This window comes from Momordica charantia (genome assembly GCF_013281855.1).
Source record: "Momordica charantia cultivar OHB3-1 chromosome 7 unlocalized genomic scaffold, Mcharantia_2.0 BLBB01000007.1, whole genome shotgun sequence".
Lineage (NCBI taxonomy): Eukaryota > Viridiplantae > Streptophyta > Magnoliopsida > Cucurbitales > Cucurbitaceae > Momordica > Momordica charantia.
The window spans coordinates 2,739,072-2,750,931 of NW_028275165.1; the positions used below are offsets into that span (position 1 = coordinate 2,739,072).

The 11,860-nt window shown below is 37.8% G+C and overlaps 2 protein-coding genes across 5 annotated transcripts; one reads left to right on the forward strand and one right to left on the reverse strand.

Moving 5' to 3' along the window:
- The first annotated feature begins 207 nt into the window (after positions 1-207).
- PRD1 (putative recombination initiation defect 1) lies at positions 208-5,750 on the forward strand. Of its 4 annotated transcripts, XM_022294705.2 has the most exons (10): positions 208-833; positions 921-1,030; positions 1,107-1,261; positions 1,879-2,154; positions 2,250-2,791; positions 3,131-3,213; positions 3,305-4,010; positions 4,110-4,390; positions 4,495-5,158; positions 5,475-5,750. In XM_022294705.2, the coding sequence occupies exons 1-10, from the start codon at positions 357-359 to the stop codon at positions 5,682-5,684; spliced, it is 3,504 nt and encodes a 1,167-aa protein (XP_022150397.1). In that variant the 5' UTR covers positions 208-356; the 3' UTR covers positions 5,685-5,750. The 4 variants fall into 4 exon arrangements, with proteins under 4 accessions (XP_022150397.1, XP_022150395.1, XP_087982541.1 ...); XM_022294703.2 differs by having other exon boundaries at positions 2,250-3,213; XM_088126415.1 differs by lacking the exon at positions 5,475-5,750 and having other exon boundaries at positions 2,250-3,213; positions 4,110-4,349; positions 4,450-4,746.
- LOC148209999 (pentatricopeptide repeat-containing protein At4g14190, chloroplastic-like) lies at positions 5,682-11,635 on the reverse strand. The gene is given in 5 exon segments (XM_088126599.1): positions 5,682-6,412; positions 7,032-7,527; positions 7,529-7,660; positions 8,921-9,247; positions 11,495-11,635. Coding segments are annotated over 5 exon segments (1,626 nt in total). The 3' UTR covers positions 5,682-5,882.
- Between the last annotated feature and the right edge of the window lie 225 nt (positions 11,636-11,860).

Below are 11,860 nucleotides of genomic sequence, written 5' to 3' on the forward strand. Positions count from 1 at the left end.
CCAAACTAGTTTGTACTTTTTAGCTTAATTGATCATCCAATCTTATTTTTGGTTAGTCGGTCAATGATAGTATAAGTTTATATTTGTGCATTTTTGTAAAATTTTAAACCTAATGGTAAAATATATAAATAGATATTCTTTTGTACTATTTTTTAATTTTCTAAATATGCATATGAAACAATAAACAAGAAAAAGAGATGAAAAATAAACATTGTAAAAATATTTTTTAAAAAATGTCATCAAAATAATTTTAACCGTTCAGACAGGCTATAAAAAGAACAAAATTGAAAACTCTTCATCGTTTCCGCGCCAAAATTTCGAAAACCACTCCGTTTCTTGTCGAGAGATTACCAGAAATGTTCTTCGGCGATTCGCAGGATCCAGACCTCGAACCTGCAGAGGAAGAAGACGATCAAAATCGCTACAATTCTCCACAATCTTGCTCCCATGGCCACCGATCGTCGCTCTGCCTCCATACTCAGGAAGGAGGAACGATTTGCCTCCTCTGCTTCTCAAATCTCATCTCCGATCCTCTCTCTCCCACAGTTCACGTCTCTTATGCGCTTTCCCAGCTCTCCCAGGCTCTTGCTCAGCCGCCGTTCCTACGCACCTTCCTCACTTTCCACTCTCACTTCATTGTCTCCCCCTTCGTCGCCGCGCTCTGCTGCTTCGATGACGAGCCGATTGCTCGCCAACTCACTGATCTTGTTCGCCAGCTCTGTGATTTCAGTGCCGCTGACGGTGACGGATCTCTTTCCGAGGATTTTATCGCCAGAGTTTCCGATCGGCTTTCGTCTGGTGCGTTGGCTTGGAGTCGTCGTCAGGTGTATATGGTAATGTTCTCTGTTCTACAGTTCTTCATTACCTATTGAAGTGATTCATTGACGAAATAGTGAGAGAATTTTGTTTTCCTCTTGCAGCTTCACTGCTATGGAATGCTTCTGAACTATCGGACAAAGAATCTCCATGACCTAATTAAGAAGAACGATGGGCTCTTATCTAATCTCGTGGCAGGCCTTGAATTGCCAAGGTGATGAACTGATGAAAATTATCTTACATTATGAACGGGTATTTTATGCAAGTTTTGAATGACTCTCTAAATGCAGCGAGGAGATACGGGGAGAGATCCTCTTTGTTCTATACAAATTGTCCACTAGCACTGAAATTGACGTTCTCTCTGAATTTTGCCCAAAACTTGTGTACCTATCTTTGGAGGCGCTGATGAAGACTCAAAATGATGATGTCAGATTGAACTGTGTAGGTTTGTCGACTTCTTCAAAACTAACTTTTGCGTCAGCTTTTTGACTCAGTTTGATTATTACCCTGCCTTCAGATTATGTTCTAAATACTACTTGCATTTAGTTCTCCTTTGACAGACCTGTACTAATTATACAGTTAACTTTTCGTCATTTACTCTGCCACTAGAATTCATTCCTTCTTAAACCCCAATTTTAGGACAAATATTAAACATGAATGAATAAACCACCAAAGAACTCAAATGCCTAAGCTGATGGGTTGGATAAATTTGGATCCCATTTTTGACCGGATGCTCGTTTGAGCTCTTTTTTTGCTCCGATACCGTATTAAACATGAATAAACCACCCATGAATCAAAAGGTTTAAGCTGATGAGTTAGATAAATTTAATTTACTTATTGGATATCTTAACACAAGTGCGGTAGGCAAATGATTAAGGCCAACCTTTTATACATCTTTCTGCCAGATCTCTTAGTTAAGCAATGGAAGTTATGGTACTAACACAATTGTTTTAGATGTAGCAGGTGATGCATAAGAGTTTAAGTGATATTCTGAATGTTTGCATATGCATAAAATTTCGTCTCTCATCTTCTTATCTGATTGGCATTGATTTATTTTCGTAGCACTTCTAACTGTTCTGGCTCAAAGGGGGTTCTTGGGAAATGAACATGCAAAATATTTGAAGTTTAACGAAAAGGATCAAGGTGAACCTCCTTTGAATACTTTGTTTGCTGAGGCCATCAAAGGTCCTCTGCTTTCGTCAGACAGAGAGGTCCAACTTAGCACACTGGAGCTAATAATTCGTTATTTGTCCTCACAAGTCGCTTCCATCAAGGAGATCCAATTATTAGTTGAAGAAAATATAGTGGATTATGTATTTGAGATAGTACGATTTTCAGGTGAGCAATCGTAGTCCTGATTATTTTAGAATGAGTATAATCTGCCTGAAATAAACTTCAAATTTTAGGATAATGAAATGAGTTGAATGTTGCAGAAGGTAAGGATCCCCTGGCAAAGGTTTGTGTTCAGGCCCTTGATCTTCTTTCAAGAGCTGAACAGCCCTTCAATCAAAGGCTTGCGGTCGGATTTGCAACACTAATCCCAGTTTTGCGTCATGTTGCTGAAGTTCCTTTCCACCCGGTTCATAACCAAACTCTTACTCTCATTTGGAAATGCATTTCTCGGTGTCCTGGAGTAGTGTCTGCATCTCACATTGAAGAACTAGTTCTTATTTTGACGAGTATGCTCCTTAGGAATGTGAATGGGGAGATGGGCTTACTTCCAGACACATTCGCAACAACCTGCTCAATCTTGGTTACAGTTATGAAGTCTCCATCTCACAGGGTGCCTCATCTGGCAAGATCAGTTCGAGAAGTACTAGAACATTTAGTTTCATTTTGTCTTAGTACTTTTGAGGCACAGCCAACTCAGCTCTTGCATTCCTTATACCTTCTCAAGGAGTTCTACGTGTATAGTCATGACAATAGTTTCATCGACGACCCCACCACCAAAGATTTGCAAAATTGTGTTCTTGAAGTATGTACAACACATTTATTACCTTGGGTTTTAGCAACTATTAACGTAGTTGAAGATGAACTTGTCTTGGGGGTAATGGAAACTTTTCATTCGATTTTGCTCCAAGATCCTGACATCAGGATCCTTGATTTTGCAAACACGCTTCTATCAGTTTCTTGGTTCAGTTTCTCTTTTACATGTCTAGGCTTATTTCCTTCTGAAAAGATGAAATGGAGAGTGTATCTAATGCTTAGTTCTCTTGTGGATGTCATGTTCGGAAATGATTCTGGACAATGCATTAGAGAATCTGTATCATTTCTGCCATCTGATCCAATTGATTTACTGTTTCTACTTGGACAGAAAAGCTCCAATGACTTGGAGCTCTCTTCTTGTCAATCTGCCATCTTGCTGTTACTATACACAAGTTCATTACACGATGATAGGTAACACGATTATGTTTATTCTTTATTATGTTCTCTTCCTGGTATACATCTGTTTGCTTGTCTGCTCACCAAATTACTATTTATTCGCCAGACTTGCTGATGAGAAGATGGTCTTAGCGTCTCTGGAACAGTATATTCTTGTCAGCAACAGTGGCTTGCTTTGTGGGTACCCTGATCCATTTACAGTCACACAATTGGTGAATATATATGGTTTTTGTAGGTTTGTTGCTGACACTAGTTGCCAGATCTCCTACAGTCCAGAAGCTGAGAGGATAGTGTTCCAACTGGTGACTGAAAGTGAATGGGATTTGCATTCTTCAAGGATTCACTGGTCGTCGTTGAAATGGTTGTTTAAACAAGAGAGAATCAGAAACCCGTTATGTTATCAGGTTTTGAAAATATGCCAACTCCTTGGCGCAAACGGGACCGCCACTGCCACCATCCACAATCAGTTTATTGGTGCGCGAGAAATAGCAAAATTAGTTGCAGAAGGAGAAAATTATGCTGCAATCCTTCTGATACGCTTGCTGGAACAGCTCGTTGAGGAAGGTGTCGAACATGAAATAAGTTCGGTGGTGAATTTTTTGTCAACCATCGTGAATATCTTTCCAAGTTCCGCAGATCAATTACGTGTGCATGGCATAGGAAATGCAATAAAGCTTCTATATTACGATACTAATAATTCATACTCGAAACAGACATTTAAAGCTGTCTTACTGTTGGTTTTCAGCATTTTGAGATCAAGCCATTCTGGAATACTTTCCGACGATGAAGCTTGGCTTGCAGTCACTGTGAAGGTAACTAGATTTCAGTGTTCAGATAGACTATTTATTGTTCATCTTTGCTTACTCATAGTTTTAAGCAATTGTCATAAAGTTCTCATTTTTCTTTGAAAGCTGGTCGATTGCCTTTCTCCAATTGATATAGCGGATAGGTGGACTCCTGAAAATCTCTTAGTTCTTGCTATTTTATCCTTGATTCTGCACCACTCAACGAATGGAGGACTCATTGAAGCTTCAAAATCCGTACTTTTTCATACTCCCGTGGCATCTGCAATCAAGTCTGTGTTGCATGAAGCTTGCTCAAAGGGGCCTGCTTTAATTGATGATCACGAAGGAACAAACATGGGAAAAACTGTAATTCTTGTTCTTTTTCTAGTTTACTTTTCGATGAGAAGGTTAGCGTTCCCTACTAGGTGCAAATGTTGAAATGAAAATTTGCTAATTTTCTGTTCAGGTAAACGATCCAACTCAGTTTTTTGTTTTCCCTCACTTTTTTCAGTCTTCAAGCTGTTCTACCCGAGGTTGTCAATTGGCAAAACAACCTTGGTCAATCAAATGGAACACCGCTCTCTTCCATTGGCATCACCTGCCACGATTTGTGTAGACTCCTGCATTTTGGATCTGCTTCGGTTAAACTCGTGGCTTCATATTGCCTGTTGGAGTTGTTTACTCGACTATCAGAGCAGAGAACTAGCAAACAGGAGGAGCTGAGATGCACCACAAATTACCTTATGTCCGTGATCGCGACATTGGAAGGCCTGGTTGTATACGGTGACCATCGTGTTGCTACGAATTGTAGCCTGTGTTTATCGATGGTTTTAGGGTGGAAACAAATGAATATGCAGGAGGCGAGGGTTATTGTAAAGAACAAGTGGTGTAGGATAATCGTTGAAGAATGGGCAGCTTCCATATCTCTTCCATCTTTGGCTCCAAATGCGATCATTGGTCACAAACCTGCGATTTATGTTACAGCGGCGTTTTTGAAGCTGCAGAAGGATTTTGTATGGATGCGATCAATATTTGATAAAGCATGCATCTCTAGCATAATTCAAAATGTCACAACCAGCAATTTGAGCCCGGAGATGGTATCTTTCTTCCGGGAACTATTGAACTCTGAGTTCCTGCAGGCAGATCAAATTGCCAGCCTAAATTCGGTTCTTCAGGTAACGTTTCTCAAAACCCGACTTTCGTCAAATTCTTCGCGATTAAGGCGTCCCAAAATAGAACGAGGAGGAACCTTGTCCTCTTCACAATTAAATGTTAGAAGGACAAAGTTTCTCGAGTATTTTCCTATTGATATTTAAAACGAGGAAAACAATATAACCTCATTTATTTTCAGAAAGAATGGTTGATATTCATGCCTATTCAATATGCCTTTTTGGTTTTTTACAAATTTCTTCCTTATGTTCATTAAATAATTTATTTATTAACATTATTATAAATTAAAAAATATTATAATTTAAACGTGGTCTCTTCCAGGCTTGCAGGAAGCAGATGTACTATGAGAATGATGGGGGTGCTCAAACAGAGGAAGAAATCGGGAATCTGTTTGCTAATGTGGATGATCTGGGAGACGTTTGTAAGTATCTCCTTCACTTGATCATGCAATCAGGCTCGCATGAGAATAAAGGATTATTAAACGAAATAGAGTTGTTTTTTAGGGCTTTAGCAGTGAAGGATCACAACTAATCTGTCATTTGTACTAATTGATTCAAGTGAAGTACTAACTATTGGGAATACATCAAATTTACAACACACGAAACATAGACTGGTTTTGTACATAAAAATCTCCCTACAGTAAGGTTTTCGTGCAAAAGTTCTCTCAGATGTCAATGGATTATCATATCTTTTAAAACAATTTGATGTAGGTATGTGCAATAAGCTAGTTTATCTAGTTTTAAATCCGGTTTCCCCCTTTTCAAGAACCAGATCAACGAGTCCTTCATAAGTCCATATTTTATTGTCCCTATCCTTGGGCTCCAGAGCAGCGTATGTCTCTTCACAGCTTTTAAGGAAATTTCCCTCTCCAAATGCAGCTAGAACCAGCGAGTCAGTGTTCATCTCCACAGCTCTAGATAGCAAGTTCATCCTTCTCCATGCCTCTAAAGTTCCGGTGCCGTTCAATCCTTTGTTATTTGCATCTAAAATAATTCCAATGGTAACTATATCGGGTTTGACATTTCTTGCTCGCATTTCAGAGAACGACATTCGGAGCTGCTTAAAATCTTTCATTTTCAAATAAGTTAGAAGTATAATGTTTGCAACTGTCACATTCCAAATCTTGTTAGCTCTGTCCATTTCCTGAACAACAGAGTTCATACCCCTTCGGCTTGATAGACAAGCATGCGATAGAAGATGCAGGCACCAAAAAAGATCGGTCTTCCCGATTTTAATGTAAAGATTTACGCCCAAGGTCTTGTTGGGTTTGTAAGGTGATTGCAAACAAAGTCCCACATTGACTAGGGAAGAGAATGATCATGGGTATATAAGAGAGGACAATTATCTCCATTGGTATGAGGTCTTTTGGGTGAAACAAAAAATAAAGCCGTGAGGGCTATGCCCAAAGCGGACAATATCATACCATTGTGGAGATACGTGGGGTACTTGGGGTACCGTTGTCCTTAACAAGTGGTATCAGAGCCATGGTCTAAGCCTAGCTGTGTCGGTAGGTGTGGTCATGGTTTAATCCGTGGGTGTGCTCTATCAAGGTTGTGTTGCATCCTTGAGCCTTGGATAAGAGCAAACTCTCGTTTCTGGATTCCGAGAGTAGACGGATGAGTGACTACTTGAGGGAAGGCTCGGGTGGTACTTTTTTCGAGGGGGGGATTGTTGGGTTTGTAAGGTGATTGCAAACAAAGTCCCACATTGACTGGGAATGATCATAGGTATATAAGACAGGACAATTATCTCTATTGGTATGAGGCCTTTTGGGTGAAACAAAAAACAAAACCGTGAGGGCTATGCCCAAAGCAGACAATATCATACTATTGTTGAGATACGTAGGATACTTGGGGTACCGTTGTTCTTAACAGGTCTCCAATCTTGAATACATGAAGTTCTTGATATATACTAAAGTCAACTTTCTGATTAGGTCTTCCTTCAGATTGGTCTTTGAGTTCAGGATACTTCTATAGAACATTTCCATTTTATCCAATATGCCAAATTTGGTGTAAGCTTCCAACATGGCAACCAAGGTAGATGACTGCAAATCCATTCTTTTTGAAAGCATAGTTTGGTATAAACCTTCCATCTTTTTAAACAATCCACCTTTGGAAAAATCTCTGATAAGCAAATTGTAAGTTATTTGGTCCGGAAAATATCCATCCAATTCCATCTGTTTCAGACACTCGACCATCTTATCGTACATTCTATATTTTCCATAGGCTTCGATTAGGCCATCGTAGGTTTCTGGTTCTCGAGTCATATTGATGTCTTTCATCTCATTGACGAAAAACATAGCAGTTTCAAACTCACCTTTTGCAGCAAAACCATGGATGAGGGAGTTGTAAATACCCAAAGATGGTTGAAGGCCAATGCTCTTTCATATCTTGAAATGCTGACATAGCATCATCCATAAGACCATCTCGACTCAATAGAACTACTTCCTTCTCGTAGTTACTCTTGTTAATTCGTGATCTCTCGATGTTCTTCCACGCATCAAATAGCTGCACAAAGTTTCAAATTTTCATTCACTATATGCACTAGAACTCCCAAAATTTACATAGATCCAATCCACTATCAAGTCCCAATAGGATCCTCAAAAGAACCAAGAAAATAGATGGCGGTTATTTAAAGGAATGTAGACCATAACCTTATATCTATCAACTTTCACTTGGTTGCAGAAGATTAAATTTCAGAACAGATTTGAAATTTCCTTCAAAATAATATGGCAGTAGAAAGCAGATTCTCAGTTGTAACAATAATTTCTTGGCAACCAAACAGAAGGTTGAGTATTTAGGGTGTGTTTAGGAGTGATTTTGACGGTCAAAATCAGTTTTACCATTGTCAAAATCACTTTTCTTCTCATTGATCATGTTTGGCCAATTAAAAATTTGATTTTAGGAAGGTTTAATATCACTTTAAATTGATTTTTAGTATATCACTTGGATGGTGATTTTGAAAAATCAATTATACTTAGATCTCTTTTTTCAAAATCACTTACCCTACCATCACTCCCAAACACACCGTTACAGAACTGGTAGGACTTTGTACATATATTGGCAAACCTTTGCTTTCAAGTGAGGGAGATGACTGTAAAATCTAGGTTAAAAGTTAAAACACATTTTTAGACCTCCCCTCTCCAGGTAATAGAACTAAATAATTACATAATAAGGATACGTTGGGCCAAAATCACTTTCTGCCATTGTCTAAAATCTAGTATGTCTTTGAAAGTGATTTTAACACGACGAGTTTTGTCATTATCAAAATCACCTCCATTTAAAATAGTAATATTTTACAATGATATACAAGTTATTTGGATAGATACCTTTACCATTCATATCACGAAAAAAAGAAAGGAACAATTTGAGACGACTTCCAACTTTCCCACCTCTACCGCTCTACTAGACACACACTCAAATTGCATGCCTCCTCACCAACTAAACCTCTACGCTCAGGAAACACAACCTAGCTCACTAAGATATGCAGGATTGAGCCATAAAAATAGGAACTAACACAAGTCCCCATTTTTTTTTATTATCGAGGAGTCAGCGGCCTTTTGGCCATTTTGCCCCTAAACTTAGGGATATACGGGCTGTTCCCATGCCCGTACATACGCAAGGGGTAACACAAGTCCCCATTTTTATTGCCCCTTCTTCTCAGGATTGGAGGCATAACAGGAAAAATCACTCTCAAACGTATCCTAAAGCTAAAAGAAAGCAAAGTACATTGTAATCTAAAATCTGTAAGAGAAGGAGAAGCAGAACCTTGAGGAGTTGATGGGATCTGGATGCTTGTGTGAGGTATTTGACCACAGCCCAGAAATGGTCTGTGCTCCAATCTCCATGGTGTGTAAGTAGTAGCAAAGGGCAGGAATCGGTTTTGTGGAGGTGGGAAATCAAGGTCTTGAGGGAATGGTGTTGGTGAAAAGTGTCTAGTAATAGAGTGGCATGCTTTGTGGGACTGTGCGTTGGAACTGCACAATAACTTGTTGGGTATAGAAGAGGCTGTGGAGTTGGAGCCGAAACGCCAATTTGGAGCCGCAACCAATAGAGTCGTAACCATGGAGAACACAAGTTTCCATCCAGGTGCTCCTAATTTGCTCACTCCTCTTATTTCACTGCTAAAACAAACATAGACCTTTTCTTCCTTTTATTTAAATACTATTTTTTGTCATCTATTTTCTGTAATTTTTTTATTTTTATTTTTGATCATTTTAATTAGGGGTGTATATGGGAATTGCCCAAACCGACTTGATCGACCGAAACTGACTGAATCGATGTCGGTTGGTGGGTGGTTGATTTGGGATTTTCTCAAACTGTCGGTCAGTCGATTGGAAATAAACTTCCAAAATCGACCCTTACAAACAAATTAGGGTTCTATTCTGATTTGCAACACCTCCTTCTCCTCTCTTCTTTCTCTCTCCTTCTCCCTCTTCCCTTTGGGTTGCCTCGTCGGCTGGCCAGCCACCTCATTGTGACATCGTCGAGGCCCACTCGCTGTCGTTGCAACCTAGACCCCGCCACTCAATTTTCACCTCGACCCAGCCCCTGCTACTTAGATCTGTTGCAATCCCACCCCTCAGCCCCCTTTTCAAGTCGAATTCAAGTTTGGATGTTTGTCGAAAAATACAAAATGTAAATAGAAAAAGAAAGGTCGGTTTGTCTAAAATGACCTACCGAACAGACAAAAGGTCAGTCGGTAGAAGTTTCACCTATTCGTTGGTCGGTGGGGGTTTTGGCTCGAAAACTGATCCAATTGACCAATCTATATCCCTAATTTTAATATATACTTTTAAAAACTGACTAATTTGTTTCTTATATTTGCAAAATTTTAACACAATTTTTTTACAAAATAAAAATTTTTTTAATACAAATTTATGGGTAATTTTTTTACAAAATAAAAATTTTTTTAATACAAATTTATGATTATGTTTTACCCAATTTAATGAGATATGTTATGTTAAAGTTTTGGTTGAAACAAGTTAGATAAAAATTAAAATAAATGGACCAAAATAATAAATTTTTAAAGTATGTGGATAGAAAATAGTCTTTAAAATTACCAAAATTAAAAGGAAGGAAAGTTGAAAATACAACGTATTAGAGGTAGAGAAAGTAAGCAGTATTTGAATTTTATTTAATCGCATAATTATACTCCAACGTGAGTGAATTTGAGAGTTTGAACCTATCACATAGGTGATGTGATCCCGGAGATAATTAATAATGTTTATGATCTGACTGAAAATTTAGAGGGTCGAGGACAAAGAAATTGTTAATCTCTCATAATAATTCTTATTTTTTTGAGATTTTTTCATCATTTTAAATATCCGTCGACATTTCCATTGATATATCTATGTTTTCATGAGTTTGACATCGAGATGAGGAGTAAGTCGACATTAAAAAATCAACAAAATATAAAAAATATCAACAAAATGTCACAAGACTAATTATTTTTAACTAATTTAGAAATATTAAAATATTTATTTGTTCATTTAAATTTTTAATTTTTCTAACTTTTGTAGAAACCTCCATCAATGTCGATATTTTTATCGATAGTTCTATGAAATTGAGATCTTGACATTTTCATTGACATCGACATTTAAAATATTAGATGTTCCACACGCCTCTCTTTTTATGTTCAATCCAGTCTCTTTACTCTAAAATCTATTTGATTTTTTTTTTCCGAATTAAATCTCAACATTGTTAGCCTAAGATGTAAACCATCACTTATCTTTCTGCACAAAACATAAATAAATAAATAATAATAATAATAAAATTTGTTGGAGATTTAACTAAACTTCAAAAATTTTTAAATTATATAACTAGGAGTGAGTCCATAATTTTTATTAATTAGAGACAAAATTTTATATTTTTTTAATCAAAGAAACATTGCATTAAAAAGAAACAGTGGTAGAAAAGTGACCACAATCAACCACAAACAGAAGTCACAAATGATAACAACTATTCCAAAAGATAGATAAATGATTATTACACTTAACCAATAAAACAGATTGTTTGCTCAAAGAGCTAGGAATAAGAAAAAATTTTAGTCCATTAAATACTTTCTCCAAAGTCACAACATTTCTAACCTCATTTAATGATTTCAGGAGAGATTTATCACTTAAGTGAGGGATCTTGTTAATTATGACACTCCTATTTAGGATTTGAAGGAAAATAGTTGCCTCCAAAGTTCCTTTATTCTCTACCATGACACCTAAAGGAAAGATTAGGCAAATTTTCCAAATCATGTTGGTACGAATCTCAATAAAATTAACACTCATAGCCTTCACAGATTCCAAAATGGTGTTTGAGCCGATCGCTGCCACCTTTGTCGTCGCTCACCTTCTGCTCTGTCATTTTTGCCCTTGAACCATGGAAGTTCTTTGAACTAGAATGTAAGGAAAATGAAGAGTCATCCCAAGAGATCGCCCGCTCCAATTCTGTGCTTGATAACTCTTCAAAATGCTCCGATGACGAAACCATGGACCATACATAACAATGTTGGCTTTGATTTTGTTAGCCGCAACAACATTATTAATATCCAACGAGGAGATCTCCAACACCTGGCCACCGCCTGCCATCACAGAAACTAGCAGAAAAGAAGGATCCTCTTCGAAAGTCGCCTCTACGACAGCAATAGAGGTCCCTATAATATCTTGATCCATGCTACTTACTACTTGAAAAAACCCACGGAAAAACTATAACAAA